Source organism: Ornithodoros turicata, unplaced genomic scaffold, assembly GCF_037126465.1.
Source record: "Ornithodoros turicata isolate Travis unplaced genomic scaffold, ASM3712646v1 Chromosome171, whole genome shotgun sequence".
NCBI classification, from domain to species: Eukaryota; Metazoa; Arthropoda; class Arachnida; order Ixodida; family Argasidae; genus Ornithodoros; species Ornithodoros turicata.
Genome location: NW_026999328.1, coordinates 222,426 through 242,764, shown reverse-complemented (window position 1 = coordinate 242,764; position 20,339 = coordinate 222,426). Strand labels below are relative to the sequence as shown.

General features: G+C 45.6%; 1 protein-coding gene across 1 annotated transcript; it reads right to left on the bottom strand.

The window, feature by feature from the left end:
* Nucleotides 1-441: 441 nt before the first annotated feature.
* On the bottom strand, nucleotides 442-15,280 carry LOC135373009 (zinc finger protein 664-like). Its single transcript, XM_064606318.1, has 2 exons — nucleotides 14,331-15,280; nucleotides 442-1,750 (listed from the first exon to the last, which is right to left on the bottom strand). Exons 1-2 carry the CDS (start codon nucleotides 14,434-14,436, stop codon nucleotides 540-542), a joined length of 1,317 nt encoding a protein of 438 aa, XP_064462388.1. The 5' UTR covers nucleotides 14,437-15,280; the 3' UTR covers nucleotides 442-539.
* Nucleotides 15,281-20,339: the final 5,059 nt, after the last annotated feature.

Below are 20,339 nucleotides of genomic sequence, written 5' to 3'. Positions count from 1 at the left end.
TTGTTATTTTGACTGCGTCATACTGACCCTCTCTAATACCGCAGTCAACCAATACCTTCTATATGTACTCAAAGAAAAATTTGACTTGTGGGTTGGAGGAAGACTAAGGAGACTTGTACAACGGGCAACATCACCATGGGCCCTCTTGCCTTTCCCATTTCTTCCCCTTCCTCAGCCCCGTGTCTATAAAGCTGTTTGTGTTGTAGTAATGAAGTTTCAGATGTGTTTGAGATTCACAATGTGTCTGTAACGCATGCACATCCCACAACAACTCTCATTGTCAAAGTCCGACTACGTTAGACCATGTGAAGATCTATGTTCTGTTGCGGTGCACTCACCCTCTGTTATGTGGTGCCTAAACAGCAGGCCACTAACATGTGCACAACAAACATTAATAGAGAGCAAGTTCAGGCATGGGCACTGGTGAGCAAGGTCTCTCTTTCTGAAGACACTGTCCCCTTTCAATGCAGTGCCCGCGCACATAGGATGTCCAAATGCAGGTGATGGCAACGTGCAGGATACCTGTATAGAACCACTCACTATGTTGTGTTTGCATGACACTTTTGGGCATGACACTTGAGGCTTCGAGAATGGTTGAACTGTGCAGGACACAACTTGCACCTGAAGGGCTTCTCTCCTGTGTGCACTACCATGTGAGTCCTGAGCTGTGTGGGCCATGCAAATGCTGAGGAACAGTGCTCACACTTGAATGGCTTTTTGCCCGTGTGTTTTCGTCTGTGACCTCTCAGACTTGTGGCGTCACTGAACTCAGCAGGGCAGAATTCACACTTGTACATCTTCTTTCCAGTGTGTAAAACACTATGTCTTTTGAGTTTGTCAAGGCACACAAATGCTGCTGGGCAGAGCTCACACTTGTATGGCTTCTCTCCCGTGTGTTCTTGCATGTGATACTTAAGTGCTGTAGAATTGTTGAACCCTGCGGAACAGAGCTCGCACTTGAACGGCTTTTCGTTCGTGTGTGTCCTTATGTGGTGTTTTAGGCTCGAAGCTGTATTAAATTGTGCAGGACAGAACGTACACTGGTGCAGCTTCTCTCCCGTGTGGACAAACATGTGCCAGTTCAAATGCTGAGACTTATAAAATGAAGCAGAACAAAGCTGACACTTGAATGGCTTCTCTCCTGTGTGCGTGTGGCTCTTCAGGTGTCTAGGGCACTTGAAAGCAGCAGGACACTGCTCACATTTGAATGGCTTCTCTCCTGTGTGCATCAGCATGTGACGTTTAAGATGTCCAGCTTCATTGAACGCAGAGGAGCACAGTTCACACTTGTGTGGCCCAGCGTGCATTGCCATGTGCCTCTTCAGGCTTCCAGACCGGGAAAAAGCAGCAGGACACAGTATGCATTGGTACGGCTTCTCCCCTGTGTGTGTCATCATGTGGAGCTTGAGATTCTCAGACTTGGTAAATGCGGCAGAACAGAGCTTGCACCTGAATGGGTTTTCTCCTGTGCGGATCACCACGTGTTGTTCTAAGTTTCCAGACTCGCCGAATGTAGCCGAAGAAATGCCACACTTCTGAGACTCTTCTCTTGCATCAGTCAGCACATGGTGTCCGAGGTTTTTAGGTTGAGCGATTGCGACAGAACAGAAATTAAATTTGAGTAGAGTCTCTCCAGTGCTTGATGTCACATGACCCTGTACAAGCTGTCCATTCGGCATAGTGGAAGTTAAACCTCTGAAGTCTTTGTGTACTCTCCTGCTGGCAAGGATGGTTCCGATTGGTGCAGGTCCTGAAATGACAAAGAAACATTAGATGGCGGGGATCATTTTACCCTTCAGCTGTCACATTGTCATTTCAGCTGTCATTGTCAGCTTCAGCTGTCATTGTCATAGCTGTCAATTGTAGTCACAGGTGTCCAAAAACAGATTGTGTACACGTGTGACTAGCGTTACCTAGTGTCACAGGACTAACTAGTGGAAGCAAGTAGTGGACCAGCTTCCACCACAATGGTCCTATCCTTTCGAAATTTGCATAATCTCTTTGTAAATAAGTATTAGTTTACTAATTCATATTTTAAAGACAGCTACAGAAATACAGAAAAATGAACAGAATTGAGCACACATATTTTTTGAATCGCTATACTGAAGAACGAAAAGACTCATGTGAAACCCTGACTCAGTGATAAACCAAAAACCTTTCCAGAGCATTCTGACACCATGAACGCCTGCACAATATAACAATATGCAATACACTGCTTGACGGTAATTTCTTACCCTGACCTGTATCGCCATCTGGAAGTGTTCAGCGAAGACGTCAAGAAAACAGTCTGTTTGTATTCTAATGCAGGGATTAGAACACTTAGTTCTTTGGGTTCGGTTCACGTTCATGTTCAGGCATGCCAGTTCAGTTCAGATTAGTAGAATATCTAGGGCGATTCCATGTAACGCCAGGCAAACTGGTCCTGACGTGGTTTCAGAAAGAACTGATGTTCTGTGGCTGGAACAACATAGAAGGGACAAATACATGCAAAGCCTCAATTTGCCTAAGAAATTAACGATGAAACATGAAAGTCACTGAAAAGGTTAACCAGCTGTAGGACTCGAACCCACATCTTCTGGATTGCCGGTCCAGGGCTCAATTGCTTTGCTTAATTGCTTAGCTCATTTGCTTAGCTTAGCTCAATTGGTAGAGCCCTGGACCGGCAATCCAGAAGATGTGGGTTCGAGTCCTACAGCTGGCTAACCTTTTCAGTGACTTTCGTCTTTCATCGTAGTTTCAGACTTTGCTTGAGAATTATATGTTGTGGATTGAGAACCTGCATCGAACTTGGAATCATCACCATCACCTCTAGTCAAATGTGCCTCTGTTATGTGGTGAAACGTAAGAGGAGTTATAACCACCATAAGCCTCATGTCTCCGGAAGGCTCACTTTGGAGCCCTGTAATGCTAACACCACGCAAAAAATGCAACATGTTCTTGCGTATTCTGCCAGCGCAAGCGTTTAGACAATCGGAAGAAAAATATTAAGGCGATAAATGATGTGGTCTCTTCAAGAATTGTCTCGAATGTATGACATACTTTCCAATTTTTCCCATTTTTGCATGTCTGTTGTGCGTGACACCCTGCAGATACTAGTATCAAACTTATATCACCAGAGAGCACATTTCCCGATGCACAAAATGAGGTAGTGTCATCAGAAATTTTTCAGCAGACATTACCCAGAAGGGCCTGGAATACACCAGTAAAGTGAACGACCAGCCAAGTTTGCCATTTTTTTACAGAAAGATGGGATTTTGTATAACATTTTTGTAGACCTCTGTCCACTGTCCTCTGTGTGGACAACAAGAAAAAAAAATCACAAAAGTTTCTTCCGTGTGTTGCGTCTTCACCAGGAGCTGCTAACTTTCGGAAAAACAACAAGTGCGATAAACGAAAATTCCACCTGACATCACACTTAACTTTTTTTCTCAGCAACGAATGGACATACAGACTTGAAACAAACGGCTTAGTCACCTAGAGATATCAGCCAACAGCCTGTAATTCTTCAAGCAAAATCTGAGACCACGTCTGGACCAGCCTGCCTGATCATACGTGGAATCACTGAAGAGAAAAGAAACGAGAGACTGAGGATGACATATCAGCTGGGGATACCAACTTCGTTTTAATCCCAAAACAGAAAGAAGAAACAAAACGAGCGCTTCTCGACCAAAAGGTACCTCGTCGTAATTTCTTTCGACGATCACCCTCCAATAGAATCTGAGTAGAATAAGTGAAGGCATGAACCTGTTCATTCAAGACAAAATTTTAATTGACTGACATTACAACTGAAACATGGCTTAGACAATGCTAAGTTCTCAAAATATAACTTTTGCTCACTGAAGTGCGATTACTAGAATGTGAATAATTATTCACCAAAGACTTGTGAAATATACATGTACAGTAAACCCCCGTTAACTCGAACTCGTAAAAACTGGGGAACAATTCGAGATAAGCGGGGTTTTGAGATATGCGAAATTCCAAACTTTTCGATGTAACAGTCATAAATTGTAAGAGTCCTACGTTTCTATAAAGTTACTTTTGTGGCAGAACCGCAATTACACAAAACTACCGCTTCAAAATGAGAAAAAAAGTAAGAAAAATGTCAGAATCACTTGGCGTCGAAAATCGTCGTTATGGATCCTTGGTGTTGAAAACTTTCGTTCGAGTATCAAAGCTTCGCACTATCTATCTTTGTGCTATCTTTGGCTGTGCTATCTTTGTAATGATTCAGGCACTCAGGCCGCCACAAGTTCCCAAAAGCAGAAAACAAAACGTAATGGCAATTGACGCTCTCTTATATGGCACCATTGAGCGAAAACAAATGTAACGAAAGCACAGAAGGAAATGATGAACACGTGACGCTCACAAGTGAACTTCCCTCCCCGCCATCGTTGCGACTGCTCTGTGCAACAACATGACAGTACCGGCCATCCCCCTCTCCCTGCAGAATGGGACAACTGAACTCAGCTCCGCTGCACATCTGATAGAACGGAATGCAGGTGTAGGGCTGCTGTGCGATGATTACTCACATTTTTGAAATTTTTGCTGGTAAGATTTTGAGATATCTGATAAATGCATGGTGAATATAGTTAAATTCTGCGACTTAAGAAACCCTCAACTTAACCGATTTTTGGAGATACCCGAGTTCGAGTTAACGAGGGTTTACTGTAACTATGCACTGGAATTCTTCGTGATATGGAGTAAAATCCTCAACATATGCAATATGAAGGGAAGTGCCTCAGGACGAGAACCGCCGATATTTCGAGCAGGGACTGTTCTTCTTCTTGGCACCGTCCTCATCATTGGCACTGTACAGTGAACCTCAGACGAACCTCACCGAACTCAGATACGAACCTCAACAAACTCAGATAGTGGGCTCCCACTAAACAAACCTCGGTTAAACGGGAATTACGGATAAACGGAATAATAGGGTCACCTTTGGTTAGCTTCCTATACATGCAATGATAAAAGCCTTTGGATAATTGAAACAACCTGTTTTGTGCACTTTGGGTAAATGGAACAAAGTGGAGGTACCGAGATGCCGCCGAACCTGGAAGACTATCATTCACGTCTGAGAACCCGGGTGGAAGTCATAGCCAGTGCTATCCAATCCATCAGTCACTCATATGTTAAGCATAGCTCGTGTCCACATGTGTCTTCATCAAGTCTGTCAAAGAACAGTCACATGAAATGGTTTTGCTTGCGTCAATATTGCGGATATTGAGGGCATTCGGGGTCATGATCGTGAGAACAAATCAAAACTACAAACCATGAAATTTGATATGCCAAAGCATTGTCAAGCAACTCAACGCTGTCAGCATAGCAGGCCGTGCATTGAGTGAGGATGTATACAATGCCACATGATACTGACAGGTAATATCGGAAACCTGGACGCGGGAAATACATCCTTTGCCCGGTGGAACAGAAAGATAAACCTCATTGTAGACGATTGAGGTGCGCATGAAATTTTTTTCAAGCCTCAGGCATGCACGCATATTTTGTAAAAAAATTCAAAAAACGTGAAGAGAACAGCCATTAATTCTTTTTCCTTGCTACCCACAGTAGAGGAAGTTGATTATCTTGAATTAACGTTGCATTTCATGAAATCTGTGTACAGTAAACCCTGGTTATATCGAAGGCTCTTTATTCGAATTATCGCTTTATTCGAAGTACGGCGAAGTCCCCGTGCATTTACATGTCTATTCAACCAGATTATTCGAAGCGCGAGGGCAGCGAACTCCGCATATTTCGAAGGGCGCGCCTGCCATCGGCTGCTGGTTACCACGCAGAACATTCCCGAAGGCCGCGTTTCCTTCTTTTCTTGGTTTTTGACCTTGCACAACGTTGCACAATCACGCTGCAACCTCTTTTCCTTCTGTACAATGAGGGAGGAGCGGGAAAGTAGGACGCAGGAAGACGGTTCATTGACATGGTAGAGGGAAAGGGAAAGACCAGTCATGTGGCCGCCTTAACACGTGGGCACTTCTCATGCGATTTTGTTTTGCGCGGTTCATTGTCCATTTGGGAAGTGCTGGTGTAGTCTTTGGTCTCTTTCGCACCATGGCTCCGTGGAAGTGCTTAACCCTCGAGCAAAAGGTAGCGCTCATCCGCGCAGTGGAAAAAGGTGAGAAGAGCGAATCTGTCATCGCCAAGGAGTTCAACATACCGGCGTCAACGCTGTCGACCATTCTGAAGAACAAGCAGGACGTCTTCAACGGTTTCGGGAAGAATTTCTCAAGCAAGAGAAAGCGTGACCGAGGTTCAAAGTATCCAGAGGTGGAAGCTGCCCACTTGAGTGGTTGAAGAACGCCAGGTCTGCGCACGGACCCGCGCTCATCGCAAAGGCGGAGGCGCTATCTTTGCAATTGGGTATGCCGGACTTCAAATGCAGCAATGGCTGGCTCGAGCGCTTCAAAAAGCGGCATGCTGTACGAAGCACACCCATCAACGGTGAAAGTGGTGCCGTGAACCAGGACACCGTGGATACATGGCGACGAAATCGGCTTGTGGAACTTCTAGAAGTGTACCCGGACAGGGATATTTACAATCTTGACGAAGCTGCGTTGTTCTACAAACTCCTGCCCAAGCGGACGTACACAACTGCGGACGGCTCTTCGTCAGGCGACAAGCAAAGCAAGGAACGCATCACTGTCCTCTTTGGAGCTAATGTTACTGGGGACGACAAACTGCCGTTGCTAATACTGGGCAAGGCTGGAAAACCGCGCTGCTTTCGTGGCGCAACTCTGCCCAAGGACTGTGTGTACAGGAGTAAAAAAGCGTGCTAGGATGACAGCAGCCATCTTCGAGGACTACGTACGGCTTTTGGACCGCAAATTCCATGCAAAACAACGGAAGGTACTCTCCATCATCGACAACTGCCTGAGCCACGTCAAAATTGAAAATCTTAAGGCCATTACTGTGGAGTTCCTGCCAGCCAACACCACGTCCGTCTTGCAGCCTATGGACCAGGGCATCATTGAAATAACGAGGAGGCTGTACCGGAAAAGCCTCCTTCAGCGCATGTTGCTTGCGTACGTCTGTAACAAGGGCTACAGCATTGATCTCCTTGGTGCAATTCATCTGATTTGCGTTCGTGGAGGGACCTGGAAGGAGCAAAGATTGCGAATTGCTTCACGTATGCAGGTTTTTGCCGCGCACGTGCCGCGGCTCAGCCAGTCAAACTGGATGACAGGGAGGAATCTGAGAGCCTCTACGGAAGAGTGCACGATCTTGTGGGGCAAGAAGTGGATGATGATTTCGACTCCTTTGCACGAGTGGATACGAACGTTCCGGTCGTCAGTCCTGTGACGGATGCCGAAATTGTGGACATAATCGTCGGTCACATGGACGTCGACGAACGAGCCTCAGACGACGAGTCTGAGGGACCGCGTGAAATCCCTATGGCAGCGGAGACACGCAATATGTTGCAGTTGATTCGCAACAAAGTAGAGTGCAGTGGCGGTGACTATGAATTGATGACGTGCCTGGGGAAACTCGAGGAAAGACTCCTTGCCGGGTGCGAGGCCACGCGACAAACTCAACTAACTGCGTTTTTTGAACGACAATAAAATACTGTCGCGATTCGACGGCGTTTTCGCTATTCCCTGTGTCTGAGTTTACCGTTTTTGAAGCGTCTCCACTTTTATCGAAATACCGCTTATATCGAATTTTTTTGTGGTCCCGCCGACTTCGATATAACGAGGGTTTACTGTACTTTGCTTAAATGAGTCTTCTGATAAATGAAACAATATTTCCATTCCCTTGCAGTTCCGTTTAAGAGGGGTCTACTGCCCACAGAACCAGTAACCGCCCCTGGACATCCGACATGGGTCCGAGCATTCGCAGCCTGACGTGAACATCCATTGAACGCCTCCTGGACACGTTAGGTGGGATGCTCCAACGAGTATACGCAGCAGACGTCCCACATATATTACCCTGTGGACACCATGCGCACCCCATCCGCACTGTGTCTACAAAGAGCCGTTTGAGCACCCCTTTTCGCTCTTCAACCTCCTCCTCTCCCGCTCTGCCGTCTGACTTCGTCGCCGCCAAAGGAGAAATCTGCGCAGAAGGCTTGTTTTTTCGCAACGCGCTGAAGAGAGAGTCACGTGATGCCATAGCCCGTTGTGCGGATAATTTGAAACGCTGCTGGAGAAACATGGCGGCTCTGCAATGGCTTGGAGTAATACGGTAATTTTCAACGTGAATGGCACCAGTACAGCTTGAATTTTGTGAAGAGTTAGGTGAATATGCCTTGTAGGTAACGGATTCTCCATCGGGGGCCACTATCTATCTCCGAAACAGGTAAACGGCCGTAGTGCCTTTGTTTGTTAGCGCTCGCGTTTTAGACTCCTTTGTTCTTCAAGTTGCTTTAGCCCACTGCCTAGTGAAAGAAAATCAATCGATCCTAGCTGAGCTTGTAATATAGGAATATTAGCGCGTGTGTGCTAGTTTTATTTTGTGATCCACTCACTGTGTTCTTGATGTTCTTTCAGGCTTAAACGGCTATACCGCTCAGCATCGGCCATTCATTGCTGTGTGCGTCTCAGCGTCTCCCAGAGAGTGTGGGATGTTTTTTCTGTGAGCAGTCTTGGAATTGTTTACTGTCTTATACGTTACAGGTAAGAATGCTAGGTAAACGCTCGAATGCGTACGTGCCAAAGGCAGAGACCGATGATGCCTGTATTATTTCTGTCATTTTTATCAGTGTGCCTCAGCGGCAGAACTTGGCCAGTGAGTTCCAGAGGCCGGAAGACGCAGAAAGGAACAATATAAAGAGACCGGTAGCCATTCATAAGCCATGAAGGAGCGTGAGGATGCAGTTGCGTCGAATCCATGCAAGATTCCAACTAACGATACGGCGAGCAACATGGATGTTTTTTTTTCTTGTTTACATAACGTGGCGATAATTGTAATCACGATCTGTATGAACGGGAATGATCTGGATATGGCACCTTGTCACGTTCTTTCATTATTTATACTGCTTATGTGCCGGCAGGCATGTACGAATGCACATGTAAATAAAGTCTACATAGAAATAAAGTATTTTGGGTGTACACTTACGTCCTTGTGTTTATCTCATATGATTAAAATTACGATATTTCCATAGGCGCGCGACACCTATTGGGCCGGAATAGAGATCCTCCACAGGTCCCTCGAAGATCCGCATCGGCGGTCCTGCGACGCCCATTTCGCATAATTTTCTCTTGATTAGCACGGTAGTACGGGCGTAGTTAAAACATAGCCGGGAGCAAATGTGTACGTTCGGGAGACGTACCAAGCATCCACAACCCGACGTTCGCTGGATGTTGGTGGGCGGTTAATGGTTCTGTGGGTGTGACCTCGGTAAAGGTCCCATGAATTTTCGCTTATTATGAAGTTTTATTTCAGTTTGGTTGGCCGCACTTTGTTTCTATGGGAATCTGTTTTTTACAACGAACCCGGATTCCCAAGGTTCCTCAGAATTTTCGGTTAGAACAAAGTGACATCGCATCCCCTCCCGAAGAATTCATGGCGCGATAAGAAACAAACAAAGCTGCTTCTCCTGCAGCTCTTCAGGGGATTAGTTCCAATGTTGAAAGAGGGACGAAAGTGGGCAAGTGTGAGGCCAATGAACTTTCAACAGCTCCATTGACTGCCCATTCCAACCCTTTCAGCTTCGCCCTCGCTCTCGGAACACTGACCCTGTTCACATTTCGACCTCTTCACGTGCGTTTTGTTAGTTACATCCTCGACAACCACATGCTTCTGTATCTATGAGCTTGGCGATGTCGAGAAAACGAAAAGCCCTATCGTTGTACATGAAGATGTCACGTTAGAAGATTTCGTGTCGGCGGACGACGGCCTAGTGATACTGTCCAAACTGATGGACAACAAGATCATTGTGAACGTCAGCTCAAGTGCCGCTGAAACCACTAAGACGATTGAGACTAGAAGTGACGACCACCACGAAGGTGGAGACGAAAGCATGCATCAACTTGAAATGAGAACAAAGATGCCCTCAACATGGTGCAAGCATTGAAGGACTTCCTGTTAGGTCATACGACAGCATCAACGGGAGATATTTGCGATGTAAAACCCTCGTTAACTCGAACTCGCTTTTCTCGAAATATCGGTTATCTCGAATATTTTTTGCGTCCCGATTTATGTCCCAATGCTTCCTATATATTTGGGCCCTTTTAAGTCGAAGTTTTTTTTTTTTGCCCGAGTACGGATATCTCGAAATCTCATCACCGGTAGGTCTGCGTACCTACGGCTGATAACGTGCATTCTTCGGTTTCCCCGGGCTAGGTCAAGGTCGAAGCCTTTCATTCCTAGTGACTCACGCGCCGCTAGCTGTGGCAGGCAGACAGCACTCCCCTTTCCACCCAACGTCACTCCTCCTCCTCCTTTGCATTCGTCCGAGTATCTCTCGTTTTGTTCTTCGCGGCGCCATTATGGCTGACTTTGGAGCGGAAGGTGGCATTTATCAAAGGCCTGGTAGCAAGTTCATCAAGCCAATAGCATGAACTGTTTCATTCATGCGGGTTTCTGGTCTTCCACCGCCGTACCGGAGCCAGCAGACCACTTCAGTGGTATTCAGCGGTATTTAGAGCTGGACGATCCAAACTGTCTCCCACACTTCACGTCCATACATGTGGGAAGGTCCCGGAGTTACTGAAAACCCATCGGCCGGGGTTTGACCAAAACCTCGACCGCCTCCGTTCATGGTTTCTCTCCCTTCACCTTTCATCCCCTCGGCACGGTAGGTAACACCTTGGGACTGGGGGCTGGGGTCCGTGGTGGCGCCACTCACCAAACACCAGCCGAAGCCGGTGCCCCCTGCGGGGCTTTGTCATGAAATATGTTTTAATTTGACTTGCAGACACGAATGTAACTAACCGTTGACACAGAATCCTACGAGAAATGTAATATAGTCGTTGACTGTCAGCATGGTTACCGGAGCACGTTTTCCTCTTTGAACTTCTTCTTCGTCAGAACATACCTTCGTCGGTGACATTTTACGAGTTGCTGATTACCGAATGATCCATAGACGCTGTATGTGTCGCATAACCTCTTCCTCAATTGCTGATAATTTGCCTTTCGCCATATTTCAAGTGATTTCGACGGGAGATATAAGACGTCGTTGTTGTCCAAACCGAAACCATGCATCCACGTGGTCCGGCGGGGTGTGTCTTCCTCGTCGTTCACAGTTGGCTGAGAGGATTGGATGGCGATGACGTAAGCCCACTTCGAAGGCATATATCCAGCGGTCACGCCCTGCTATTTTTGTCTGATAACTGCTCCCCCGTTGTACTGAATACGGTTAAAAGTCGATGTGTGTACGATAGTGATGGATCATGACAACGGTTTCCCGCAGAGTACTCGGAATCCTCGAAAATCATTTCATGGTCCCTTTAAAATTTCTTGAACATCTAATCTCCCCAGGTGTCTGTCGCCCTGACCCAGACAAAGTACTGGGTGTCTCTGAGCTCCCCTGCCTGAACAGCGTGAAGGAGCTCCAGATATTCCTGGGCTTAGTGGGGTACTATAGGAACTTTATCCCATGGTTTGCTGATAAAGCAAAGCCCCTTACTGAGCTACTAAAGAAAGGAGCACATTGGGTCTGGGGTGCCAAACAGCAGGCGTCGCTTCCAGCATTAAAGGCTACAACAACAGGAGAGGTAGTGTTGGGTTTAACCGCACAATTAAGCACCGCCGAGTACGCTGCAATATTCCAGCTGATGCTCTCAGCAGGTTCCCGGTAGTGACTCCTGCTGGAACTATCACCACACTGAGCCCAATGGAAATGGAGGAGCCAGAGCAAACCACCTGCTTCGATGCTGAAGCACATGTCGACTCTCATAGATACCACTGTGTTGAGTGAAAGGTCCAAGCTAGCGGCAGAGCGGCGTAAAGACCCATGGCTCAACCAATTGTTACAATGCATAGAAAGTAGAGCACTACCACACGACGACAAAACACAGGAAAAAGTGCGGGATTTGGCCAAGGACAGTGAAATCTCACCTGAAGGCACTTTGCTGTACACAGTCGCCGAGCAAAAAGTTGCCTGGCTTCCGCAACCTAAGAGATGTTGTGTTCAAGGCAGGACATGATCATCCCCTCAGTGGCTATGTGGGTTGAGATGCATTCCATTGAGATACATTCAGAGCAGATGTTCTTGGTTGGGCATTTGGTCAGACATGTCACGCTATGTACGTGGTTGCCGGCAGTGCCAGGCATTCAGGCCACACAATCAGAAACTAAGATGGTCGATTGACAGCCCCTGGCCTACCTGTCCAATGCAGGAGCTGAGTGCTGATCTGGTGGGCCTACTGCCCTTGACCCCTAGACAGAACAAGTACATACTTGTACTGGACAAGTTCACTAAGCTTATTGAACTCTTTCCCATCCATTCGCCAAAGTTCCAGGGCCACCATTGACAGAATGGTCAACGCCTTCTGTCGACACGGCATGCCTTCCTCGACCACGAGCGACAATGGGAAACAAGTTATAGAAAGGTATCGTCCAACACTGGAGAATGAAAGAGCGTCACGGGGTCCCATACTGCCGAGCAGGCCAAACCGTGGAGTGTCAAAATGCGACAGTTAAGCAGTGCGTCACTAACTATTGCTTTTGATCTCACAGTCCCATTTGCAATACTGGAGACGTCGACTTCATTCTTTCCAGGTTGGAGACCTAGTCATAAGAGGCATACACTGCCTGAGCAAGGGAAGCATAAGGTTCACAGCCAAGCTGGCTCTTTGACGCCAAGGACCATTTTGTATCATTGGCAGGCAGGGCAGAAATACGTACACCTTGAAGGACCCTCTCATAGGAAAAAAGATAGGCCTGGCTAATGCTGACCAACTCAGTTCATACCATGCACCTTGGGACCCCTCCTGTGCCACTTTTGAGGGGGGAACTGTAAAGAGGGCCATGAGATTGAGACGTCAGAGACAACGACCGCAGCAGAGAAGAGGAGGCGTGGGACTTGATGGGGGAACAGAAAAAGTGAGAGGGCAGGAGAGTGGCTACAGAGCAATGAGAGGCGGTGCATACACGTGGGTACGGAACGACGCAACAGTGGACGATGGACTGAACGGATACCGAGATGTGCGCGGCTACGATGTTGTGGATTATTAATAGGGTTCCCAGTTTTCGGAGTTTACATTTTGGAAAATTTGGAGGCTATTTATCCAAGTTTTCAACTTTACCGAAATTCAGAGTTTCTCGAAAAAATTAAGTCTGAATAATAAACGGCGCCGATTCTGGAGTAGTCATCGCAGAGACAATGCAAAGAAGTGCCAAAGTGACGGAGACCATACGATGTAGTGCACGGATGTTTTACTACCCAGAGCTATTGAAAAACAAACAAGCATATTTGCACAAATTGTGAAAGGTGCCCAAGCTCAAAATGAGTAGCAGCTGTGACGAACATAGAACTGTTCTGTGCCAAACTGGCCCAGTGCCCGGGGTCAAGTAGAGTCACGAGAGCCGAGGACGCACACAACAGATGGGACAAGTGCGTGTAGTATCCTGACCCCTTTTTTTGTTGTTGTTGTGGACCAGTTTGAAGTCGAAAAGTAGGTGTGAAAGAAGGGGGACAATGGGAGAAAGAAACGAAAAAACTCGTAAGGCCGCCACGTGGACCTTGGAAAAATCAGTTTACCGGATAAATCCGATTTTGTACAAAAAACTTCAGATGAAGTTCATCGGAGTTTGTCGGATAAGTCCGAAAAGCCAGAAGCCTAATTATTTAGTATGTGTGACTTCGGGATGAGTGTAAATGACAAAAGACAAAGAGTGCAGTGTGACATCGTAGTTCCCTATTGACTTCATTATAACAAGGTTCGACAGTATTAATAGGGTTAGGGATGACGTGTTAAGGTTTCATGCAAATCCTGGGCTGAAAAGCCCATGGCGAGAAAAGGTCCATTCAGTCTTGTACGACCAATGTGAGTGGGCGGCCTTGTTAGTGTGGGGGGGATTAATGAAGGCATCTTTGCACTAGATGAGTGACAAAAATGCGAAGTTCACTCAGACATGGGCAAACTTCAAGATAAAGAGGTCAGTGGTTACGAGGGGGAATTTTCAAAGCACGCCTTCCTTTTTCTTTTCTGTAACATATATATTTGTTAACCCACTGGTGTAGCCATGCAAAACATACTAGTGTAGCTAGACGATGAAGGGGATAGAATAGCAGTACTAGGAAGACAAAGGTCCTGACGTATTTTATTTGTGACGTGTTTCTAGGGTGCCTTGTGATTGAAGTGCTTGTAGTTAATTACCTTACAGGTCTGCTAGTCACACAGTTGCAAACTGGTATCGTCCATCCATAAACACCTCACCTGAACATTCATCAGTGATAAGCTCCTCAGTTTTTCCATGGTTTTCAGGTAAAGGGGAGGTTCCTTGTGGTTCTTCCTTGATAAAGGTGGAATCCATTTCAGCCATTGATTCTACAAATGAAAGGTATTGCTACACTTGATTTGTCATCAATACAGCTATTGCTGAGCTATCACATGGTTCTTGTTTTCCCAACAGCTATGAGGATTTCTACACCAACGTGTGATTTAGTTAAACGAAAATTAGCTTGCGTTATGGGAATTGCTGTTCTGAGGCTGAAACACATAGAAAGGACAAATACATACAAAGCCTGCATGTTTGAGATGGTGATCTGATAATTGTGATGAGACGAACATCACCACCAGCAGACGGAGCAGTACAGAGTAACCCTCACCCACCCACAGAAGATAAAAATGGCTTGGCATGTAGTAACCAAATTTTAGACGCAAGGTGTGGGCAAGAGTTGAACCTGTTTGAAAACAAGCTTCTTTCTTTTCATTTTTTCTGGTTTTTCAGATGGGAAGGTAGATGAGTGATATACGAAGTTTGGAAGCAACTTCAAGAGGAAAACAATGGTGTGTGCCATGTTAACACTATTTGCTCTCATTTTACTATGTCATCGGTAAAGGTGACAGGGGAAAGTATGCCTATACGGAGTGTTTTTTTTTTCATCCTTGTTTTTAAATAAAAGAGCTGTAAGAGCAGCACAGATATTGTTTTTGCAGTTGAGTTATATGGCCAGGCAGGTAATCCCTTCAAAAAAGAATGCAATACATGATGACTAATGACCAAAAATCCATTAATTAACTCTTTAATTAGGGGATTTGGGGCAAAAGCCAGATAGCAGAATGCAAGACGGTCCCAGCTGAAAGCTATTCTACACTTTAAAAATCCTGAAGTACACACATGCATTAGCACATCCATCCCCTAATTCTGATATGCAAATGAGCCCAAACCAAAACTGCGGCAACTGGGAATGCACAACTCTCAGAGGGCCATATCAGAGGGCCACGTGATTTGGAGTGATGGAGATGATTGAAGTAAGTGCCGATCCACGGGGCAGATAAACCGCTTTCCAGCATAAATTAGCCTCATTCGGTGAATGTGATGGCTCCCCCGTGAGGCGCACTTTTCCAGTCTCGGCTCATTTGCATATCAAAACTGAGGGATAGATGTCTTAATGCATGTACACGTTTCGGGATTTCTTAAGCGTAGAATGCCTTTCAACTGGGATAGTCTTTCATTCTGCTATCTTGCTTTTGCCATTGGAATTAATTAATAAATTTTAGGTAATTAGTCACCTCGTAGCTGCATACTTTTCTCAAAAGGGTGTCCTCCTTGCCGTAGGACACAACTGCAAAAACGACATCTACGAGGGTGAATCAGAAAGTCTTTGCTCCAATTTTTTTAATGCCAAATTACGGCTGTAAATGCAAAGCCAACATATCCATTCCTAGCGGTGGACCTTTCTTGGACCGGCCCTGCCTTATCTGCCGGTAGCTACGCAGCATGGCACAGCTGTCAGTTGTTGAAGATGACGGTTGTGCTTCACGTGTCCACGGCCTACGAGCAACAATCTTCTGGGATCGCGGAGGACCACTCCTGCTGGATTTCATGCCACAAGGTGCAACCATCAATGCCGACAGTGATTGTTCCACACTGTAACGTCTGTGGGCTGCCATCAGGCGAAAACGCTGAGAGATTCTCGATGTGGACAACGCGGTTATCCTCCACGACAATGCGAGGCCACATGTGGCAAACAGAACCACCGACAAGTTCCGGCCATTTTACTGGGAGATTCTAGACCACCCACCATACAGTCCGGACCTCGCCCCTACTGATTTCCACGTTTTCAGTCCGCTGAAGAAGTTCCCGGCAGGACAGCGATCCACGTGCAACGATGAAGCCAAGACAGCAGTATGATGGTGGTTCCGCAGTCAGCCGGACGAATTCTACATGAGGGGTATTTTAAATTTAGTGCTGCGATGGGACAAATGTCTGGAGCGGTGTGGGGACCATGTAGAAAAATAGTGTAAGGTACTAGAATAGTATGTATATTTGTAATTACCTGTATGTACCTTGTTTTGGCTGATAAAAAATAGGGGCAAAGACTCTCTGATTCGCCCTCGTGTGCTGCTCTAATGGCTGTTTTTATAGAAATTTTGAAAAGGACAAAAAAAAAAAGAGAACTATTTGCTCATGTATGCCTCAGGATCAAGATCATTTCGTGACATTGATAAAGTTCTACAGATATTCTTTATATGATATATAATTATATATATATATATATACAGGGTGTCCCAGAAAACGTGTCATTGAATTATAATAAAAAAAACAACTACGCCACCTAGAATCATGCGGTCAACAGCATTTGTTCTTATTAGGTTTTTGCCACCTCAAATGTGAATGTCATGTACTCAAAGTTTAATTATGCAAATATTTGCGAACGGAACTCGGAAATTTGCCAAGCAAAGGTCACCTTTTTACCAGACCAATATGAAGAGCGTGCTGAATTTACTCAAATTCATGATAATCCACAGTGATATTCACGAGCTATCCCGTCGGAAAAAAATAGCCGAATATCATGCTTTTCGGAGCACCGGACCATAGCGCGCGATGACTTTTTGAGCGCAATCGCTCGCAGTCCGACGAAAGGAGGTTACGAAGCCAGCCCACAGAGTAATAGCAGAAAAAGTAACAGTTCCTAAAATTGGGAGAGGGAAAGCATTATCCTAGCGAAAGTCGGACGTGATAAGCCGTTCCTGTTTTATCTCCTTCTGCGATGTCGGGGAGGGCTGGGTTTCCAACCTCCTTTCGTCGGACTCACAAAGATTGCGCTGAAAAATTCATCGTGCGCTATTCTGTGCGACCTCCGTAGAGCATGATGTTCGGCTATTTTTTCCGATGGGATAGCTCCTGAATATCCCTGTCAATTATCATTAATTTGACTAAATTAGACACGCTCTTCACATTGGTGGGGTAAAAAAGTGACCTTTACTTGGCAAATTTCCGACTTCAGCTCGCAAAAATTTACATGATTAAATTTACGTTACACGACATTCACATGAGGAGGTGGCAAAAACCCAGTAAGAACAAATGCCATTGACCGCATGACTCTAGGTGGTGTAGTTTTTTTTATTATAATTCAATGACACGTCTTCTGGGACACCCTGTATATATAGAGAGAGAAATTATTGTTAACTGTAAGAGCTGCACTGATTCCATTTTGACAGGCGAGCTATGTGGTCAGGCAGACATCCTGTAGGACAGCGAATGCAGCTACTGGACGGCTAATTGTGCGACTAATTGACACATGATTTACTGCTGGTGACTATTGTCTGGGTTAACTTGTTCATTAGATGTTTTCTAGGAAATGCGAGATGGCAGAACAGCAGTGAGTTATTATATTCAAATCCATCATCCTGATTAAACATCCTGAGAAGTGAATGCTCTTTGTGATATAAATTGCCACATTTCGTTATGCAAATGAGCCAAAACCAGAATTATGCACTTCTCAAATCCTGAAACTACACGACGTTCACTTTTATCTGAGTCATATAGAGTGCTATACCTGGCCAACAGGTTAGCGCCTATTATAATCATCTCCATTGCTCCAGTGCATGTGGCTCTCTCACGTGAAATGCCTTTCGCTCTTTCTGCACTCAATTTAGTGCATAGTTCTAGTTTCTGCTCATTTGCATGTTCGCTTCTCAGAGTGTTTAACAAGGATGATGGATTTGAACAAAGATTGGCTCCAATTCTGCTATCTCACATTTCCCAGACAAACATCTAATTAATGAATTTTATCTAACTTGTCGTCTAGGTGGTTACAAACGCTTTCAGGAAGGACATCCACCCGGCCGCATGGACGACCTGCACAAATGGCATCCTTGACGTTTACACAGTTTATTTATAACAAATACAAATTTAAAAGATAACAAAAACACCCTAAGTATGTTAACTTTGCTCAATTTTAGGTTGGATTGATGAACCATGTGCTATGTTCCTTTGTGGTGTTGTGCTCCGGATTAATGTTTATCCTAAATGAGACGACACCTATAAAGCACCTGCAGACATCAAGTATAATACAGTCAAACCTCGTTACAACGAAACGTGATATAACGAAACTCGCGACACAGCAAAATAAGGTTCAGGTTCAGGCTCGCCTAATCCCTTTTGCATCAGGGCAGAAAATATTTTTCACGGTTACATCCCATTTCGCCTATTCCCATTTTGCCTAACCCGGATTATCGGATTAAAGAGGTGGGAGGGGTAACAGCCGTTAGGCGAAATGGGACTGCCGTGCAATCTCATTAGGCAAAACGGGACTGTCGGCAAGTGGGCGTTACTTACACGCTCCGACCCGATGATGACGTGTGCAAGAAATGAATGTGCTCGTCGGACAACTACCTTACGTCGTCCGAAACAAATACCATTTACATTTGCAAATATAAGGTGTAAATATAATGTACAAATATAACAAAAACATTTTACAAACATTTTACATAGTGACTCCTGATGGACAGCATGACGAATGAAACAAGGCTTCGAGCCATGTTCAGTGTCACCTGAGCGATGTTAAATATGGAAACTGGTGTCACTATAGTCGTGTTTAATTTAACTCTTTTTTTTTTCTTTCGTGTTAGCGCCGCGAAGCTATGAGCGAGATGTGGCTATGTGGAGATGAGAGGTGGCTATGAGCGACGTACAGATGAGAACAGATGGAGAGAGGACAGCAGGAAGGAGTGGGGGGGATAGGGGGTTAATATGCGTCTTGGGCTGACTTCAGGGGGAACTGTGCCAGTATTCGTCTCGAAAGTCTTCGGAAAACCCAGGGAAAACCTCAGACAGCACAACCGGTGGTAGGATATTCAAACCCACCGCCTCCCAGTTAGCACGACACCACCGAGCGAGACGCCTTAACCCACGTTCAACCTAACCACCGTATTTTCCGGTGTATAACGCGCGCGTTATTCGGTAAAAAGGTGCTCTGAAGAGGGCCTGCGCATTACCTAACGGTGGGAGTTATACACGGAAATATTTTCCGACAGGAATTCCTTTTCTGGTCGGTGTCGTACAAATTCTAGTCTCCTCCAGGGTGTGCTGTGAATTTCTCCCAAATCACTTACGGTCAGTTGAAAAAGCCGGCGTAGGGCGTTGGAATTAATAAAAAGTTGTGATGCTACTTAAGAATGTCATTGAGCAGTCAATAATTCAGAATGGCGAACGGGACATGATGTCGTACCTCGATGCCGTGGGACATCTAATGCATATTGAGTAGAGCTGCAAATTTGGAAGAATTTTGAAGTGCAGAAACAAAGCTGCCCTTTTAATTTAAAAAAAATGTAAATAAAAACTATGTTTTCACTCTTGCACAGTCTATATTTGTGAACCAACAGATGAGGGAAGAAACCCTAGTGTAATATGAATTATAAATACAGACCTCATGCTTCAGTGAAACCAACAAGGTTGCATGTAAAGTTATATGAAGATTCGGAATTGACTTTTGACAGCATGCCAGAGGACCGCCTTCTTTCGTACGTAACACGGATTAGTAGGCGAAGTGGGACTGTCTGCAGCATACATTAGGCCAAATGGGACCCCCTGCAGTTCGAGGTCGGTGAACCTGCTAAGCGATGGCGAGATAATCTGCTAAGAAGCATTAGGCAAAATGGGAATAGGCGAAATGGGAAGACACGATTTTTCACAGGCGATAGAAGTAAAAGAGCGAGAAAGAAAGAAAAGACAGAAGAGAAGGAGAGAAAATGTAGCTGTAGTGGCTTCGTCTTGGGCACTGGCTAGATCTATGTGCTTGGCTCCTCAGGTGGATGTTTCGGTTTCAGTTCCTTGAGCTTCCGCTCGGTCGCTGCTTCCCATCTCTGCAAGAGTCGTTTAGTTTCCAGGATGATGGGTTCGTTGTCCTTCGAGGGTTCAAAGCCCAGGATGACCTCGATCGGTTGCGAGGGTCGTATGTCGTGAAGCGCTGGGCAAGATAATAGTATGTGTTCTAG

Coding starts and splice junctions, on each gene's coding strand:
- LOC135373009 (XM_064606318.1), bottom strand. CDS start 14,436: ATGGCTGAAATGGATTCCACCTTTATCAAGGAAGAACCACAAGGAACC. Junction 1,751..14,330: donor TATCACTGATGAATGTTCAG/GTGAGGTGTTTA, acceptor TTGTCATTTCAG/GACCTGCACCAATCGGAACC.